This window comes from Lithobates pipiens, unplaced genomic scaffold (genome assembly GCF_037356315.1).
Source record: "Lithobates pipiens isolate NorthernLeopardFrog02 unplaced genomic scaffold, aLitPip1_a1.2 Scaffold_8, whole genome shotgun sequence".
NCBI lineage: Eukaryota > Metazoa > Chordata > Amphibia > Anura > Ranidae > Lithobates > Lithobates pipiens.
This window is the reverse complement of record NW_027507903.1, coordinates 417,292,576-417,313,312: the sequence shown is the minus strand read 5'-3', so window position 1 is coordinate 417,313,312 and position 20,737 is coordinate 417,292,576. Positions and strand designations below refer to the sequence as shown.

General features: G+C 43.9%; 1 protein-coding gene across 2 annotated transcripts in view; it reads right to left on the bottom strand.

Moving 5' to 3' along the window:
* Window positions 1-273: 273 nt before the first annotated feature.
* LOC143964463 (proteinase-activated receptor 3-like) overlaps window positions 274-20,737 on the bottom strand; it is a 35,853-nt gene continuing 15,389 nt past the window's right edge. The window contains exons 1-2 of one of the 2 annotated variants that reach the window (XM_077474237.1): window positions 6,369-6,732; window positions 274-2,882 (exon numbers count right to left, since the gene is read on the bottom strand). In XM_077474237.1, coding sequence (XP_077330363.1) covers window positions 1,861-2,882; window positions 6,369-6,717 — 1,371 coding nt within the window. In that variant the 5' untranslated portion in view covers window positions 6,718-6,732 and the 3' untranslated portion in view covers window positions 274-1,860. Of the gene's footprint in view, window positions 2,883-6,368; window positions 6,733-20,737 lie in introns of those variants that run through there. The other variant, XM_077474238.1, reaches the window with a different exon arrangement.

Below are 20,737 nucleotides of genomic sequence, written 5' to 3'. Positions count from 1 at the left end.
TTTTTTTTTAAAGCGGTCCCGCCCCCGCAGAAGAGAACACACCTAAGTCATGTGGTAGAGCGAGAGCAGCAATTCTAGCACTAGACCTTCTCTGTAACTCTAAACTGGTAACCTGTAAACAAATGTAAAGCATTGCCTGTGGAGATTTTTAAGTACCAAAGTTTGGCGCCATTCCACAAGTGTGCACAATTTTAAAGCACGACATGTTAGGTATCTATTTACTCGGCGCAGCATCATCTTTCACATTATGAAAAAAAATTGGGATAACGTTACTGTTTTGTTATTTTTTAATTCATAAAATTTTTACATGTTGGAGAATAGGTCCAGTATGGAAGTGGTTAAGACTGGTAAACTGCAATATAAAAACAATGTTTACTTTTGGGTTTAAATATGCTTTAAACTCACAAGTGTTTTTTTTTTCCACCACTACCTTTGCTTTACCTGACTTTTTAAAACAAATACAATAATATAGAGGCTTAATAAAAGGGAATATTTGTAGGGATGCATAGATACATCGTCTGCTGAAAAATTTCAACCCGAAAATAGGGTTATCAGCATTTTCCAATAGAAAAAAAAGGTGCCAATAATGGGCGCTGAAAAAAACGCAGTGATTTTGCCATGATTTTACCGTGCTTTTCATAGGTCATGTAACTCAAAACTTGCATCAAAAACAAAACATGGGTGCATTTTTGCAGCGTTTTTAATGCATTTCAATGAGGAGGTGCGTTACACTGCACTGTGTGAAGATAGACATACGTAGAATTTCTTTTTCCATTCCAGTTTTCAGCCAAGTGCATCCAGAATTTTCATTTCGGTGCACCACTACATATTTGTATAACACCGTGAATTTGAGGTTGCCACTCCATTCATTGCAGTAGGACACCATAGATGTGCGACTTCCATGGGTTACCCTTCTTTTCTTGCAGTAAATCTGATATTCACAAAGCATTTATTACAGGTAAATTTTCCTGTTGCGTGCGTTTTAAATGACAGTGACATTTACCACTGGCGAAATGTTTGGTGAAGTTACATTCACTATGTTATAAATATGCCCTTAGTGTAATGCACTATTGATAGTTAAGTAGTGCATTTTTTTTTAAAAAGGGACAGCAAAGGAGGAAAAGGGACAGAGAAATTTAGCTCCAAAAGGAGGACAGTCCCTCCTAACACGGGATAGCTGGAAACTATGCATTACTTATAACCCGATACATTTAATAAACAAAACGCTCCTTTGTAGCTTTGGAGTACTACATCCCAGTCTGACCACGTCTTTTGCTTTTGCAGAGGTTTCTATGCTTCCTTGCTTTTACTGCAAAGAACCTTAAAAGACATGGAAAAACACCACCATTTTCATTGCACTGACATATTTAATAACTACAGTATTTGAAAAGATGAAAACAAACACATTCATAATAGCGACTTTTCATACAAACATTATAGCATCATGGGTGTGCGCTGCCTATTAAATTAGGGTGTGCACCCTTAAGCTCAAGCTCCCATGACTTTTTCTGCAGCCTGAACCGGGGGGGGGGGAGAGAAGGAGGGAAGCCAACAGCACTGCGAGGGGGGGAAGGGGGGGGCAGGCTCACGCTATAGCATGTTGCTTATAAGACCAAAAAACAGCAGTTTAAATTTAGTGCAGTTTTATTTTGTCTGTAAAATTCATTGAAAGAAAAATATAATTTTAAATTGATCAGGATAAAAAAACATAATTTATAATTGTCCAAGAAGAAAAAATATAATTTATAAATGTCCACAAAGAAAAATATATATTTTTAATTGTCCAAAAAGTAAATGTATATTTGATATGTGTGGTCAATATTATAAGATGTGGGGTAAACATGGGCTCATGTGACAGTATTAAGTGCTTATTCTGCCCATCTCTGAAACCAGTTTGGTTCGTTTTGTGCTCTCTACTGACTCACTGTTTCCACTGCCGCTCCATTGAAGGCTATTTTTTACCATTGCCCGAAAGTCCTCCGACATGTAATAGTATATGAAAGGATTGATACAACTGTTGAATGATGTCAAACATAATGCCACCGTGTACCAGATGTACAGTTGGTTGTGACAATCCCACTCTGTTTCCAAGTAATGAAGTATAAGCATAATATTGCTGGGGGTAAAGCAGAAGATGAACATGACAACCACCAAAATCATGAGCCTTATCACCTGACTGTGAGATTCCTTATTCTTTGACAAGGTGACCAAAATTGACACATAACAAAACAAAATAACAATCAAAGGAATGGCAAATCCCACGATGAAGAGCACAAGGAAATATTTGGTGTACCATTCATAACCATCACAAGTCGGCCAGACATCATGGCAGGTTGTCATATTTGGAGTTTTAAATGTTTTTGACTGGGGGACTATAAAGAATATTGAGACACCAGCTATTACAACAAGCCAGATTCCACTAGAGACAAATGCACAACTTCTCCAACTTCGTAGACTCCTGGCCAAAAAAGGATGGACCAGAGCAAAGTATCGATCAATGCTGATGGCCATGAGAAAGAGCACAGAGCAGTACATGTTCCCATAGAACACCGCAGTGACTATCCGACACATGGTTTCTCCAAATATCCAGTTGTTTCCCAGGAAGTGATAAACAAACTTTAAAGGCAATGGCAGCATAAACAACAAGTCTGCAGCTGCCAGGTTAATTAGTAGAAGAGTAGATGGCATCTTCTTTGATTTAAAGAGAAGTACCCAGAAAGCAATCCCGTTAGCTGGAAGTCCCAAAAGGAATATGACCACGTAGAAGGATGGCACAACAAGGACGGTGATGGGAAATGTTAGATAGTACTGAATGTCCGCGTCAAGTACCGAAGAGTTACAATTGTTTGGCCTTGGGAACAAAACTCTTCCTTTTTTCTCAACTGTAGAATAAAAAAAGAACAAAACGTTAATACTAGGCACTTTTCTTAAAGGTTAATTTCAGGTAAACATTAAAATTAACATGGCAATACACGTATGGTGCATAGGATGTCAATGGATTTTGCTTTCCACCCAGTCGGTTGAGAGTATCTGATCAAACCGTAGAGTAAAACCATCTGCTTGTTACTAAACTGTTATTCTGGAAACAACCAAACCCAAGCTTGTAATTTTCTACAGTACAGGATTTATCAACTTTGCCTATCATGCAACTTACGTCTCCTAAATATATACCCATACCCAAGCTATAATAGAAATATAATTATGTCCTTGCTCCACCCCAGTTTATCTTATCAAAACCTAAACATAAAAATGTAATATACTGCAGTGTACCAGTCTTCAACTAAAGCAGTTGCCATCATTTTTTTCCAAGTGTCTTTCCTTTATTTTCATTTGGTAATCTTGCTCCTGTGAACAACACATTTCCTGTCTCTGGGTGGCTACGTTTGTATGCCCACTGTATCTATGGAAAGAACCCTGGTTGTCACCCAGGCTGGACTTCAAATACATGTCTGAACACATGACCTGAATGCCCCTGGAAGACATCTTTTGAGTTGAAATGTACAGGCTACACTAAAGTTTTGCGAGTATTTATCTTTTTTTTATTTTTTTTTATCTGTAGGGTCCATTCGTTTTGGCAAGCAGTTTGATGTGATGGTGGAGGAACACCTGGAGGATTATTCTCTAAAGATAAGTTTGAGCAATTGAGGTGTCTCCGGTGGGTAGGCAGACTTGCCATATCACAGCGCGTTTTGCAAAAGTTCCCCGCTTCTTCAGGAGGTAAATGAAGCAAGCTGTATAGGTCCAGAACCAAGGAGATGGTGCAACATGGTCACAGGTGGCTTAGATCTCTCCCTGGGGGCAGGTATGGGGGCCTAAGCACAACGGTAAATCTCCAAACCTAGTGTAAAAGTGAATGCATTAGGAGTCTGAAATTCACATACATACCTCCCAACTTTGGAACTTGAGAATGAGGGGCATCTAGGGACAGAGAAGGCATGTGTTGCGCACCTTGGCAAAAATGGGCATGGCTAAAACACACTGAATACTGAGGTGGCTTAAAGGAGCATAGTTAAATAGATTTTAAGCCTACATATGGTGTACACTGTATACAGTCTGCAATTCTTGTACCCACAAAATATTTCAGAATTACTGTGCTATGAGGCTCTCTGACATAACTCTATATGTAATTTAAAAAAAAGGCTTGCCACGTAATATACTCAGATACAGTCAGGGGTGAGGTATACTTAGTCATCCCTTATATCAGAGTCCTTATTTCACACCATTTGTCCCTTTCTTCACATTAGAAGACCCTTCACATCAGGAGCCCCACTTCATATCATGAGTCCCTCCCTTCACATCTGAATCCCCTGTTCACATGAGGAGGACATCAGAATGCCCCCTTAAAGTGCCCAGAGTAGGAGTGTACCATCAGAGTTCCTAAAGCAGGAGTGGCCCCTGAGATCAGTGCCCATATACCAGCCCCCCCCCCCCCCCCCCCCTTAAAAGTGCCACAGTTAGGAGTGACACTTTAGAGCTTCCCCCATAGAGTGCCAAGATTAGAAGTGCCCAGACCAGGAGTGACCCCTTAGATCACAGTGCCCATATAGATCAGGCTTGCACATTAGAATTCTCAGAGCAGGGGAGTGACCCCCTAAGTGTACCCAGAGCAGGAAAGTGATCCCCTAAGTGTACCCAGAGCAAGAGAGTGACCCCCTAAGTGTACCCAGAGCAAGAGAGTGACCCCCTAAGTGTACCCAGAGCAAGAGATTGACCCCTCAGGAGTAACCAGGGCAGGAGAGTGACCCCCTAAGTGTACCCAGAGCAGGAGAGTGACCCCCTAAGTGTACCCAGAGCAGGAGAGTGACCCCCTAAGTGTAGCCAGAGCAAGAGATTGACCCCTCAGGAGAACCTAGAGCGGGAGAGTGACCCCCTAAGTGTGCCCAGAGCAGGAGAGTGACCCCCTAAGTGTACCCAGAGCAAGAGAGTGACCCCCTATGTGTACCCAGAGCAGGAGAGTGACCCCCTAAGTGTACCCAGAGCAGGAGAGTGACACCCTAAGTGTACCCAGAGCAGGAGTGTGACCCCTAAGTGTACCCAGAGCAAGAGATTGAACCCTCAGGAGTACCCAGAGCAGGGGAGTGACCCCCTAAGTGTACCCAGAGCAAGAGATTGACCCCTCAGGAGTACCCAGAGCAGAAGAGTGACCCCCTAACTGTACCCAGGGCAGGAGAGTGACCCCCTCAGAGTGCTTTGATCAAAGGAAGGGTCCTGTGTGGGTTTGGTCCAAATGTGATGCAATTTCAGCCATACTATCTGTATGGCTGATGTCGCATTGCACAGACATCGCATGTCATTTGCACTGCAGTGCGAATTATATCCAATGTCGGACATCACTGCAGTGTAAACTGGCACTAAAGCAGGACCAGCCACTGTATATATGCTTGATGTAAACTTTATTGATACAAAAATGAATAATTTAGACAAGGGCACAATGGCCCACCCCTCCAAACACTGTTAAAATAGGTTAAAAGGAAAGAGATTACATTGTCATTCAACAAACACACAGGATGTCGCTCGCATGTCCAATCATGCTGCAAACTAAGTATGGAGACTTCCAGGTATCTAAGCCTAGGTGGTCTAGGTGTGGGTTAATCAGGCACAAAGCAATACTTGTCCCTAGCGGGGCTTGTTGTATGTTATTTGTGTCATTCACCCCTTGATATCATAGACCTGGCCTTTGCGACACAATACATATGGAAAGTAACCGGCACTGCAAGTGAACAAATTGGATATAGGGTAACAGCAGGATGGATCGTCGTAATCACTGACCCCTAATTCTGTGCAATCTTGAACTATTCCTCTCTGGGAGTTTACTGAATGGACTCCCTGAAATAGTGAACAGTCCATGGTTAGATAAGGATCCGTGTCAGGGCTGAGTGGAAATGCATAGTGATGCCTAATTTATTGATTCCCCCTTATTGCCATAAGCCATCCAGATGCCTGATCAAAGTCCAGAGGCAGATGTCCCCATTGTATGGCTATGAGCCAATATATGGACTGATCGGTGTTGGATGCGGGGAGGTGATAGTCAGATGTATGGCTGTATTGACAAGTTATCTTTCCAGTGATTGGATCACAGGATTCCCTTTATGAAGACCAGGCATACCCCTAGATCAGTGCCTGCCACCACCATAGAGGAGAACAGGCCCCCCCCCCCCCGACCCCCCTTATCTCAGCTCAGTGGCTCCATAAGGAACAGGTAATGCCTGGAGGGGTGAGGGGAGGGCACAGCTTACTGACAGACCTTATCCTTCCTCCATAGATTAGGACTGGATTCCCCCTCCCCTCCTAGCTCAGCAAGCAGCAGCTCCATAATAAGATACAGGGCAGAGCAGGTGATGGTGAGGGGTTGGGTGCAGCCTACTTACATTTCCAGAAGAAATCCTTCTTCCTCTGGGGGCTGGGATAGGAAACGTCCCTCCTGTCCCGGTCTTGGCTCAGCCTACAGCAGCTCCATAGAAGCACACACAGCTCCTGTCTGCCTGGTGGTGACGAGGAGGAGGGGTGGGCGTGACTTTCATGCAGAGAGAGACAAATTCTTTCCTCCACGGATTGGCTGGGCTGAGAGCTCCTCCTTCCTTCCCTTAGTGACTGCGGGACATAACTCAGAATCCGTGGCTGTCCCGCAGAATCCAGGACTGTTGGGAGGTATGCACATATACTTAAAGCTTTTGTTAGCCAACACTTTATATTCCCAATATGTGCCTGCTGTACCATGAACTTGGATGAGAAACTATCCTGCTCTCTTTGTATTGTTTCTTTTGTATGATCCTGGTGCTCCTGCTAGTTACTTTACTTTGCTATTAAAAACAGACCACACTAAGCAGGTGAATACACTGTGATAAGTTCTCTAGCTATGCTGTGAACTCAGGCTGCTATACTCCAATGATCAGACTTGTCCGGACACCTCCCCCACTGCACAGCCACTTATTGGGAAGCTCAGTGTGCTGCTGCTTCTCCTCCTCCCCTCAGCTCTCATGCAGCTGAGAACAGAGGGAATGTGATCCCTTATAAAAAAAAGGGGGGGAAAAAAAAGGTATTTTCTAATGTATTTTTATATCTATACTAGAATGTTTTACCTTTCATTTCTATTTTAAACTGAATGGGTTGTCTTACAAAGTGATTGTTTACAATCACTTTAAACTCTTTTAGAGAAATCCAGCAAACGGAGTGGTTGTTAAAAACAAAAAAAAAATCTTGTTGAGTTTATTGTTTTACTTGAAAATGAAAACTCATGTAGCCCCCACATCCACAAGGACTGGTAGGCTGCAATATATTTCAGGTTTGGGTTTACTTATCTTTTAGGTATTGCCCTACAAAAGGTTTTACACATGTGGTCACTTTTTTTGGCATGTAAATAAAAATAATACTGCGCAAAATATTAAAAAAAAAAGTGAAATGGAAGTGAATATAATAGCTACTACACAAAAATGTGACAAAAATTACAATCAGACAAGTGCAAAAAATGTAGCGCTAACAAAATATATACATCAACGAAAAATTTATAAAAATCCAAAGTTCAACATAATAGAGTGAACAAATATGTGGAATGAAAAGTCTTAAAGCAAATCTCATAACATAAGAAACTAAATGGAGATCCTCAGAGAAGTAATAATCTTCAAAAGTGCTGGGTGCAATGTGAAAAATCCACAGTGAGTGAATCCGAAAAATTAGTAAGGTGAAACACCCTTACCAGAGCAGTTGGACCCGGATGTCAGCGACACCGAATCGTATGAGCTTGTATACACAGATGGATGGTTCTCTCAGCTGGATACAGGAACCCGGAAACTCCAAAGGTGTCTTCCGACGACCTCATAGATCTCAAACAACTTGGAAAGATGATCTTTCCAAAAAAGAACACAATGAGATTTGTTTTAAGACTTTTCATTCCACATATTTGTTCACTCTATTATGTTGGACTTTGGATTTTTATACATTTTTCGTTGATGTATATATTTTGTTAGCGCTACATTTTTTGCACTTTCACTTTTTTTGCTAAACTCTTTTTTTTTTTCTGTAATGATCTTTTACAGCTTCTTTCGTACTGTGTTTATAAAAGCCTCTTTCCCTTCAGCATTTGCTGTTTTCTAAATTGTTATAGCTATTTGTAAAGTTTTTTATTAAAAATATGCAAATTTTGTAAGGAGATGTAAATGGACTGTGAGAACAAAAAGTTAATCCTATGACATGGCAAATATGCAAACGTGTTTGTCTTTTCTAACGCTTTTTCCTAAAAATATGCCACTTTTATTTTACATTTTTACAGCCAAGCTCTAATGCCACGTACACACGATCGGAATTCTCGTCGGAAAAAGCTCTCATGGTTTTCCCGATGGAATTCCGACGGAATTCTGCTCAAGCTGTCTTGCCTACACACGGTCACATCAAATTCTGATCGTTTATAACGCGGTGACGTACAACATGTACGACGTGATTAGGAAAAGGAAGTTCAATAGCCAGTAGCCAATAGCTTCTGTCTCGTAGTTGAATCTGAGCATGCGTGATTTTTGGTGTGTCGGAATTGCATACACACGATCGGAATTACCGATAGAAAGTTTTTCTGTCGGGAAAATTGAGAACATGCTATCAATTTTTGGTTGGCGGAAATTCGGACAGCTAAATTCCGATGGAGCCTACACAAGGTCGCATTTTCTGATGAAAAGCTCTCATCTGTCTTTTTCTGGCCGGAATTCCGATCGTGTGTATTAAGCTTCAGAAGCTTATCAAGGCCCTGCATGGCGTAACAATAGATAAAGGATGTGAAACATTTAAAAAAGTAAATTAAGTATAATTTATGAGTTAACCATATTGCAACATTTCCTGAACTACAGATTTTTCACTGAATCACTTACTTGAAATTACAATATTTCCTCTAGCTGTTGGATTTTTTTTAGAAATACAGCTGTTTTGGCTATAAACAGTTTGATAGGATGATTATGTTTGAACATACTGTATACAACAGAGCTTACATCTCTGCAAACCAAACTGCAGAGTTAAAGTGGTAGTAAACTCTTATGCCGTGTACACACGATCGGAATTCCGGCCAGAAAAAGACAGATGAGAGCTTTTCATCAGAAATTCCAATCGTGTGTATGCAATTCCGACACGCCCAAAATCACGCATGCTCAGATTCAACTACGAGACGGAAGCTATTGGCTACTAGCTATTGAACTTCCTTTTTCTAGTCCCGTCGTACGTCACCGCGTTATAAACGATCAGAATTTTGTGTGACCGTGTGTAGGCAAGACAACTTGAGTGGAATTCCATCAGGAAAACCATCAGAGCTTTTTCCAAAGAAAATTCCGATCGTGTGTACACGGCATTACATAGACCCAGTGAAGTGATTGGCCTCAGGTGATACACAGAGATGAAACAAATCCTCATACATAAATTGTACCTGCTTATCTGTAGTCTTCTCTCCTCTACGTTTCATTTGGCCGGCTTCTGTTAGACAAGCATGCTGAAAAAGCTAATGGCGGAGAGTTCTGGTGGGGGGGCCGTCCCCCTGTCAAAATACAACACCTCAGCAGGGGAGATCACTTTATAGTTAGTACAGCAGCTCCAACCGGAGCTAACAGTTTCATAGTGTGTACCAGGCTTTAAGATTCCTGCATCTACGCAAGTGATGTGGATAGAGGAATCTCCCCCACTGCGCTATTGTATCCTGATAGCGAGGACTCCTCCCCATTGGAATGCACTGATCAGCGCTGCAACCATTGCTTGCAGTGGCTGATCAAATGCTGGTTTTCCAGCAGGATCGTTCAACAGAAACTAGTCTAACAATTGACATCTGTTGAACAGAGAAGGCTACACACAGATAGAAATCCTGCTGAACTGGCTGAATTTAAATCCATATGTACCCACCTTTAGAAGCTGATCAATATCCAATAACTGTGACTTACAATGTACAGTAATAAAGTCAGTAATAAAGTCAGTGGATTAACATGACATTCAGCTTAGAAGCATTTTCAGAGGGAGAGGTCAGCAATGTCAGCCTTTAACCAGTACACATTTGCTTTAACGCTAAAGGACACATCTAGGTTTCCAGTGTGCATGTCACAATGCTTTTGTCAGAAGGTTTAAAATGTATTTGTGTGCTTTTTGCAGACAAGCTAGTGTTCTCAAAGAACTGAAATGAGTCCAGAACTGAAAACACACTTTAATGTGTATCTATATATAATAGGCACTGAAAAATGTTTACAGTGCAGAAAGGTGCATTAACAATTGTGCAGGAACTGCAGTAGGGCTCATGCTGCAAACTTACCGTAAGTGGTTGTAAAGGCAGAAGTTTTTTTTTTATCTTAATGCATTCTATGCATTAAGATAAAAAGTCTTCTGTGTGCAGCAGCTTCCTTCAGCCCCCAGAATATTTACCTGAGGTCCCTCTCTATCCAGCGATGTTCAGCTGTGTGAGATTCTCCCTCCTGATTGGCTCAGACACAGCAGCGGCACCGTTGCCTGCCCCTGCTATCAATCAAAGTCAGCTAGCCAATCAGGGGAGAGAGGGGGCAGGGCCGGGTTGGGGCTCCTTGTTTGAATGGACACAGGGAGCTGTGACTCAGCTTGGGTGTGGGGGGCACTGAACAGAAGGGAGGGGCCAGGAGTACAGAAGAGGGACCCGAGAAGAGGAGGATCTGGGGTGCTCTGTGCAAGTCCACTGCAACAGAGCAGGTAAGTATAACATGTTTATTATTTGTATATGAATACAAACAAGACTTTGCAATCACTTTAATGCTGAACTCTGAAAACTTTAAAATGCTCAGTTGTAGTGTGGCTACGCCAGCACTGCACAGGTTAACTGGTCATTTAGGAAAAGGAAACGTTATGGAAAAGTAGATGTACTTACCTGATTATCCAATCCTCTGCACTGCTGGATCTGTCCTTGCAACTTATTCTCCCCTATGCTCTAGCAGTCTAAGGTCCTGACATAAAAAAAAACAATGTAGGGTCCATAGCCCTGTATTGGATGCGAAGACACGGAGGGACAATCTACTGCTGAAACATGGCGGGGTGCTGTTTCCCGGGAGAGCAGAGGATTGGGTATGTAAACATACTTTTACTCTCTCTTAGACTAAATGAGCAATTAACTTTAGCAGCAAGGGGCAGCCCCACTGCAAGAGAGCAGTTTCAGATTTCCTGGAGTTGGGCGTTAAAGTGGTTCTAAAGGCAGAAAGTTTTTTATCTTAATTTTCTTCTGTGTTCTGCTCCCCCACAGCCCCCCAAAATACTTAACTGTGCCCAATCTCCATATAGCATTGTGACTGTTGAGCCCTGAGAAAGAGGGATGTGCCTCTCGAAACGCGTCAGCTGGCAGTGACTCTTGTGAGTGTTTTTGTAATGTCTTTGAGGAGTCTCGTTCATCTGTGACTGGATGTTGCTACTTGACTACTCATATGGCAAGAATTTTCACTACTGTTTGTGAGTAATTTTCTTTTTATATTTCTAATAAATAGTATAGAACCCAAGGATAATGCACATGGCTGGTGCGCCCTCTTTGCCCTTTTTCCATGTCCTCCATCTAGCATTGTAATGGAGAAGAGCAGCGATCCACGCTCTCTTTCTTCTGTCTGGCCATGGAGGCATCAATGGGAGCCATTGGCTCCGGCTGCTGTCAATCACAACCTGTGAGGAGAGATCTCAGGGCAGGGAGGAGCTGTGCTGTGTTTGTCAATGGACATACAGAGCCTGGCTCAGGACTGGGCTCCCACAAATGCCCCCATAGCAAGCAGCTTGCTATGAGGGCAATCAGAAGGGGGAACAGCCAGGAGCACTGGTGGGGGACCCCAGAAGAAGAGGATCGGGGCTGTTCTATGCAAAACCATTCCACAAAGAGGGCAAGTATGACATGTTTGTTATTAAAAATAAAAAAAATACCTTATAATCACTTTAAGTTATGCAATGACACCTCTAAATATAACCATTCATAGTGAATCTGGGTGAGGGCCTACAGTATGTAAGTTATTTCCACTATCTAAGTGATTACTTGACAACAGTGTTACTAACATATTTTTGTATTCTACAGATATCTTCTCTCTTCTCCTTATTGTAACATGGTTACTAGTAATGCATCGATTGGCCAGGGTTTGGATTTGGAGTAGGTTCGCAAACCTAATGCCAAATCTGAAACCTCATTCATGTCAATGAAACAGCAAGGCTTTGTTTGCACAGGTGGCAGCCCTTGCTACCCCTTTGAAAGTGATCCATGGTAGATTACTTTTACAAGGAGTTTTTGGGTGGTTTACAAGGAGTTTGTTTGTAGAAAGGTCCTCTACCCTTGTTGAGGGCATGTGGCATGATATATTTAAAGAGGAGTGCACAAGAGTCTGCTTTGGGTTTTGGAAGGGACCACACATTTATTTTAAATTATTTGTGAAGCAATCCCTCTTAAAATCCATACCAGCACTGAAAGGTCTGATATAGAATTTGGGGGGACACCCCCCAGTTTTCTCACAGGATACCCCTTAAAATCCAGACCGGAAGGACCTGGTATTCATTTTTGCGGGATCTCCATTTAGCTTTTTTTTTCCCTGCTGGCTCCCAACTATCAGGAACCCTGAGCAGAAATCTGTCACATTTAGTGTTAAGTAATACCGCTGCTAAATGTTTCACTTCCTGCTGGAGCTGGAGGTTCAGCTTGGCCGAACACCAATTTAGTTCAGCCATTCACTGAATCCTCTGAACAGCTGAAATTCAGCACAAACCCCAACTACCGGTAGTAGCTTATGCCTAATGGTAAAGAAACATAGTCAAGCAGAAACTGTTGGAATACATTGTGCATGTATTTTTTGCAACAACTACATCAGCCAGTAGATGGCAGTGTTTATAAGTTTGTAGCTGCATCTATGGTAAAACTCTGTCTTTCCTCTGTATAATAAAAGGTTCCTGTTTCCTGTCTGCAGTAAAAGTGATTGTAAAATCTCTTTTTTTTTAGGTCAAAAATATAAACATGTTATACTTACCTGCTCTGTGCAGCGGATTTACACAGAGCATCCCAGTTCCTCCTCTTCTCAGGTCCCACTTTGGCTCTCCTGGCCCCTCCCTCCTGTTGAGTGCCCCCACAGCAAGAAGCTTGCCACGAGGGCCCCGAGCCGACCCACACTGTGTCCATTCATACACGGAGCCGTGGCATGGCCCCACCCCCTTTCTCTTCTCATTGGCTGGCTGACTTTGACAGCAGCGGGAGCCAATAGTGCCTTGCTGCTGTCTTAGCCAAAGAGCAGGGGAGTTCCAGGCAGCTGAGACATTCTTTCAACATTGCTGGATCTAGAGGGGGCACAGGTAAGTATTAGGAGGGCTGAGGGGGGCCTCTGCACACAGAAGGCTTTTTATCTTAATGCATAGAATACATTAAGATAAAAAACCTTCTGCTTTACAATCACTTTAAGCAGCAAAGCCCATGTGGATTTTTCAATGTCTGTTTGTTCTGTAGAGCTATATACAGAGTTTCTAACAGGTTATGGGCCCAGACACCCACCCAAACACCCAGGCAAAGAGCTGAGAACCCAGTCATAGCCAGCTACAGCAGGTAAGTGCAAGATACAACAACAGAAAGACGACTGCAAAATAATACAAATGGACAGAAACACAGCTGCAGCAAAGCATTCATTTGCAAATCTGACAACTATAGTACCAGTCTTGGAAATTCAAGATGAAAATGCTGTTAATAAGAGAAGGTACATGGAAATTTATAAATGAAGGCAGGCCAGAACACCCTTCAGATGAGTGGATAGAGAAAGTCCTATCCTGTAGAAAGGTTTAAACAATTTAATGAACACAAGTAAACAAACCCTAACACAGGGTACTCACATTTATGAAGTGGATCTAGTGCACCACTTTATTGCCAGCAATAACCAATAAGATCAGATACTGGAAAGGTATGGGGGTGATGTGTGTCTCCTCCTATGGCAGGTAAACTGCTCCTCGTGCTGTCCTGTCCATTCCCGACGTGTATTCGATACAGGGAATTCATATCTACTTCAGGGGGACTCGTGTTTTACAGAAATAGAAACTAACCCAGATAATCCAAATATTGTAAAAGAAGAAACCAGGCCACAAGAGGCTTCAATCAGGAAATTCAGCAGAAGCATCATAGGCACCCCAGCCACGTCTGTCCTATGTTGTTCACGTGGCATTAAAACCAGAGCCAGACTCATGGGATGAGATGCAAAGATATTCAACCCATGAGAAACAAAAGTTAATTACAGCATTTAACAAAACCGCTTACAAGAAACAGATTTATAGAACTGAGATATGAAATAAACCTAATGTAAGGAATAGTTATTGAGTGGGGTTGTTGAAATACATTGTTCATGTATTTTGTGCAACAACTACATCAGCCAGTAGATGGCAATGTTTATAAGTTTGTAGCTCCATCTATGGTTAGATTCTATGTCTTTTCTCTGTATAACAAAAGGTCCCTGTTTCCTTTCTGCAGTTAAGCAGCAAAGCCCATAAACTCAAGGTTTTGCATTCAACTGTTACTAAACCCACAACAGTAAAAACAGTCTGTATATGCATTAAAGCATGCTTGCTATAATCACTGTTGAACCTAAGGGGTTAATCCTCTGCATTGTGTAAAAAGGCTGCTTGATCCTGTCTTCTCTGATCCCCCCTTCTTCTACTGTCTCCAGCCATCTGCTGATAAGACAGAGACTTTGGGAGTCACTCTGCACATGCTCAGTTTAGTGTGTGTTGCTAGATTGTTTTTTTGGAGGGGGGGTGCATGCAATCAGCACTGTCTAGACAGAAGGTTGGGGGTCCTTATAGGACAGTCAGATTAGAATAAAAACTCATCCCACGAGCTTTAACCAGACATTGATAGAAGTCACAAGACTGCTATATACTGCTGATGAGAAAAGGTATATAGCAGTTTATATTTACTAAAATGCCGTATTTTTCACTCCATAGGACGCACCTGACCATAAGACGCACCTAGGTTTTAGAGGAAAACAAGAAAAAGACATTCTGAACCAAATGGTGTATTAAAATATTTAATATTATACTACCGTATATACTCGAGTATAAGCCGAGATTTTCAGCCTCTTTTTTGAGGCTGAAAGTGCCCCCCTCGGCTTATACTCGAGTCATCGCTGTCTGCCCGCTCGATCAGCGTGTCGAGCAGACATACAGCGGCCATTCTATTCAAAAGCCGCGCCTCCGGCTCCGCCTTCGCCTGTGATAGGCGGAACACTGAATTTCCCAGCAGCCTGTGTTCCGCCTATCACGGACATCGTATCATCCTCGTACTACGGACGAGGATGATACGACGTCTGTGATAGGCGGAACACAGGCTGCTGGGAAATTCAGTGTTCCGCCTATCACAGGCGAAGGCGGCGGCGCAGCTTTTGAATTTTACAATGGCCGCCGACGAAGAGGGCACGGGACGGAGGCAAGGCAAGGCACGGCACGGCACGGGACGGGACGGGACGGGGGCAAGGCAAGGCACGACACGGGACGGATGCAAGGAGGCAAGGCACGGCACGGGACGGAGGCAAGGAGGCAAGGCACGGGACGGAGGCTCGGGACAAAGGTAGGCTGGACACACACACACACACACACACACACACACACACACACACACACACACACACACACACACACACACATGGATGGAGACACACACAGGGATGGATGGATGGATGGATGGAGACACACACACACAGGGATGGATGGATGGATGGATGGAGACACACACACACAGGGATGGATGGATGGATGGATGGAGACACACACACACAGGGATGGATGGATGGATGGACACACACACACACAGGGATGGATGGACGGACACACAGGGATGGACGGACACACAGGGATGGACGGACACACAGGGATGGACGGACACACAGGGATGGACGGACACACACACAGGGATGGACAGGCATGTCTCACCCTCGGCTTATACACGAGTCAATAAGTTTGCCAGTTTTTTTGGGGGTAAATTGGGGGCCTCGGCTTATATTCGGGTCGGCCTATACTCGAGTATATACGGTACTACTGTAGGTGGGTGGTGGACGCACAGCAATAACACCCCCTCATAAAATCAGCTCAGCTACACTATACCTGGGTGGTGGACACAGCAACCCCCCCTTCCCAGATCAGCTCAGGGTGGCAGGGCAGACAAAATCACCCCTTCAGCCTCTTCTATCAGAACAGCTCAGGTGACTGGGCGGTGGATACCATGCCAGCCCACAACTCCCACCCCCTTATCACCAGCTCACCTCAGGCAGCGGAGGACACTGCCAGTACAATGCACAACCCCCTCTGGCTGGCTGGCTTGCTGGCTCTCAGCCTCAGATGCACCCAGGCAGCAGCTAGGAAGGAGGACTGAGGACATAGTTTGCAGCAGCAGCTGCCGGTGGAAGGAGCAGGAAGTGAGAATGGACCAGATCACAGCGTCAGGGGTGTTCCGGCTGAAAATAAAAACAGCCAGGGCTCTCACCGCTTTTGGGATGGTGTCATTTCTGGTGGGTGTCACCTGACCTTGGTGTGGAGAGCACCCCCATAGCAACACCCCCCACATGATTTTGCACCCGGGTGGACCACCATCCCCCTGCTCCCCCTTGGTATGCCCCTACCAGGATGCGCCTCACATCCTGTCCTCTCTCCTCCACAGAGAAGCCGAGCGCCGGTATTCTGACAACGGTTAGGGGGACGGTGTCTGGTCAGTATTTGCTCTATAAGACGCAGGGACATTTTCCCCCATTTTTTTGGGGGGGGGGGGGAGTGCCTCTTATGGTGTGAAAAATATAGTAATTCCATGTTCTGTGGGAGACCAGATATGGTGAATGCAGGGTCCTGGGTTCAGTAACACTCTAAACTTGTCCACAATATCACTGGTCTACAAGGAGAAAACTTGTAGCCTCAGCGCATTTTTACCTCTAGTGCTGGGTCTGTGTACCTCAGAACAGGGCAGTTTTCACTCTGAGCACTTCGGTACGAACGTTAGAACCCCATTGAAGTCTATGGGACTCGAACGTTCGAATTGGAAAGTGCTAATTTTAACGGCTAATATGCAAGATAGTGTCCTAAAAAGGGTTTGGGGACCTGCCTCCTGCCTCAGGGGACATGGGTCACTGCAAAAAAAAGTTTTAAAAACTGCCGTTTTGGCGGGAGCACTGATTTTAATGACGATTAAAGTGAAAAAAAAAAAGTGAAATATTCCTTTAAATATGGTGCCTGGGGGGTGTTTGTAGTATGCCTGTGAAGTGCCACGTGTTTCCCGTGTTTAGAACAGTCCCTGCACAAAATGACATTACACGGAAATAACACCATTTAAAACTGCTTGCGGTTTTAATGTTATATCTGGTTCCTGCAATATGGTTGAAAATCATTGAGAAACATGGCATGGGTAGCCCTCCCTGCCCATTACCAGCCTATTTGGGTCTTGTACGCATATTAAGGGGAACCCCGTACCCATATTAAAAAAAGGAAATGCGTGTGGCCCCCAGGCCCTATATACTCAGAACAGCAGTATACAGGCGGTGCAAACAAGACAGGGACTGTGTAGGTTTGTTGTGTTAAGTTGAATCTGTTTGTCATTTTCAACCGGTACATTTTTAAAGTGTAGCTCCAGTCAAAAAAACTATCTTTAAGCTTTTTGGAAAACATAGGGAAGGGTTATCACCCCTGTATAATTTGTTTTGTCGTCCATCTTTTTTCATCTCACTTGCTGCTGTCTCCTTGCGTTTGCAAGTAGGAGATGTTTGTAAGTTGGATGTTTGAAAGTAGGGGCCTGCCCTATATTATAGCGGTATGTACTGGGTACAGAGCACGCAGACAGCACGCATCTCCTAACACTACTGACTGCAAGCTCTATTATTAACCACTTGTTAGCCCAATGTTTGCATAAAGTGAAAGATGAAGTTATGCTGAGTAAATAGATATCAAACATGTCACTCTTCAAAATTGCACATGCCCGTGGAATGGCGCCAAACGTCGCTACTTAAAAAATCCCCATAGGCGACGCTTTAATTTTTTTTTTACTGGTTACATGTTTTGAGTTGCAGAGGAGGTCTAGGACTAGAATTATTGCTCTCGCTCTAACATTCTCGGCGATACCTCACATGTGTGGCACATGCGAGCACATGGGGACATGGGCGCTTTAATTTTTATTTTATTTTTTTATTGTTCATTTTACTTTATTTATGTTAGTTTGACATTTTTTTCCCCAAAAATATATTTTTGATCACTTTTATTCCTATTACAAGAAATGTAAACATCCCTTGTAATAGGAATATGGGGTGACAGGTCCTCTTTACAGTGAAATCTGGGGGGTCAATATGACCCCCACATCTCACCTCTAGGCTGGGAAGCCTGAAATAAAAAAAAAAAAAAAGATTCTGGCTTTGATCGTACTGGCGAGTTGGTAGAAGCACCGGAGGGCGGTGAGGGGTGGGGGGCGTCTATGGCTGGGTATTTCAGGGTATCACCAAGTATGGCTGGGTATCTCTGAGTATGGCTGGGTATGGCAATTTATGGCAGGGTATTACAGAGTATTGGCGGGGTATTGGCGGGGTACTACAGAGTAATAGCAGGGTACTGCAGAGTATTGGGGGGTACTACAGAGTAATGGCAGGGTACTGCAGAGTATTGGGGGTACTGCAGAGTAATGGCGGGTACTGCAGAGTAATGGCGGGTACTGCAGAGTATTGGGGGGTACTGCAGAGTAATGGGGGTTACTGCAGAGTAATGGCAGGGTACTGCACTGCAGAGTAATGGCAGGGTACTGCAGAGTATTGGGGGTACTGCAGAGTAATGGCCGTTAATTAACGGCCTCTCAGAGTTAAACAACCGCCCTGAAGCCGTTAATCGGCAATGGGCAGTTGTTAAGTGGTTAAAGCTAGATCACTAGCTATATAGGTGAGGTGAATATAGTGGTGTATACTGCAGTCAGGGCACAGACAACAACCACTACACAGCAGCAAGATAGGAAATCAGCCAAAAACGATTGGTGTGTACTGTGTTGAAGGTACACAGAACACCCACTGCTTCAGATGCTAAGTAACACACTACACGAAGCCGCCTCAAAGGCGGCCTTATATAGTGTGGGGCGTGCACTACACAGCCTAAACTATGATTGGCCACAGGCAGGATGCCTGTGGCCAATCATGGCTCTCCTCGCTGCCGGCGCTGCGATTGGCCAAGCATGCGGGGTCACAGTGCATGCTTGGCCAATCATGGGGCAGCAATGCACTGCGCCACCGCAGTGCATTGTGGTCCGCGCGCGCGTCACTCGAATTTTGACGCGAACGGCCCAAACGTTCGGAATTCGCCGAACGGCCGAACAGCCAATGTTCGAGTCGAACGTACGTTCGACTCGAACACGAAGCTCATCCCTAGTCTGCAGCACAGTAGGATGCCAGTCCTAGTGCTGTGCTGCTAACTTCAGTTGCTCTATGCATGCCTCTGCAGTGCTGGAGCAATAAATTAGGGCTCATTGACACCATATACCACTTTTATACCATTTGCATTGTCATATCCTCCATTTTCCTCTCCTACACATATTTACCACCATTGTACAGTGCCATCATAATAGCATCATGAACAAAGTAATGCACTCTAAACAGACCCCTGAAGTCTCACTTTTGACACAGAGAAACGTACTGAGGACACACATTCCCCAGTCCCTTTCTCTGTAGCCTCAGCTGCACTGCAAATGAATGAACAGGAGACAGAGGCTCCTGTTAATACATAAACCAAAGCAGAGAAAACACAGTTATGAATGAACACAGTGAGTGATCAGTACCGATCACTCACTGTGTTCATTTAGAAAAGGAAGGGGCTGGCAAATGACATATTTACCAGCCCTTTTTCCTGAAGATCACCCAGTCAGCAAGAGAGAAGAGGAGGAAAGCCGGAAGCGCTCACAAAGCCTAGAACCGCCTTTGCTTCTGGAGACATGCTTGGCCATTCCATCACCTTTACCCTCAGCTTCTTTAACAAGGCAGTGGTCATCTTGGAGGTGTGTTTGGGGTCATTATTATGTTGGAATATTGCCCTGCAGTCCAGTCTCTGAAGGGAAACTCGCTCATCTATGTCTTTATGGACCTTGCTTTGTGCACTGGTGTGCAGTCATGTTGGAACAAACTGTTCCCACAAAGTTGAGAGTATGAAATTGTCCAAAATGTCTTGGTACGCTGATGCCTTAAGAGTTCCCTTCACTGGAACTAAGGGGCCAAGCCCAACCCCTGAAATACAATCCCACACCATAATCCCCCCTCCACCAAATGATTTGGACCAGTGCACAATGCAAGGTCCATAAAGACATGGATGAACGAGTTTGGGGAGGGGGAACTTGGCTGTCTTGCACAGAGTCCTGACCTAAACCTGATAGAACATCTTTGGGATGAATTAGAGCGAAAACTGAGAGGCAGGCTTTCTCGTCCACATCATTGCCTGACCTCACAAATGCACTTCTGGAAGAAGGGTCAAACATTCCAATAGTTACACGCCTAAACTTTGTGTACAGCCTTCCCAAAAGAGTTAAAGTAATTATAGCATTGGGATGCCATTAAAGTTCATGAGTTCATGTGCGTGTAAAGGCAAGCATCCCAATACTTTTGGTAATATAGTGTGTGTGTGTGTGTGTATATATATATATATACATATATATATATATATATATATGAATGCCAGTATGGTGGCCTGAGTTTATGGGAGGAGTCTGGGGGGTATTTAAGCAGACCACTCATCCGGGGTACTTGTCGGTTCCTGTGCGCAATTCGTTACATCACTA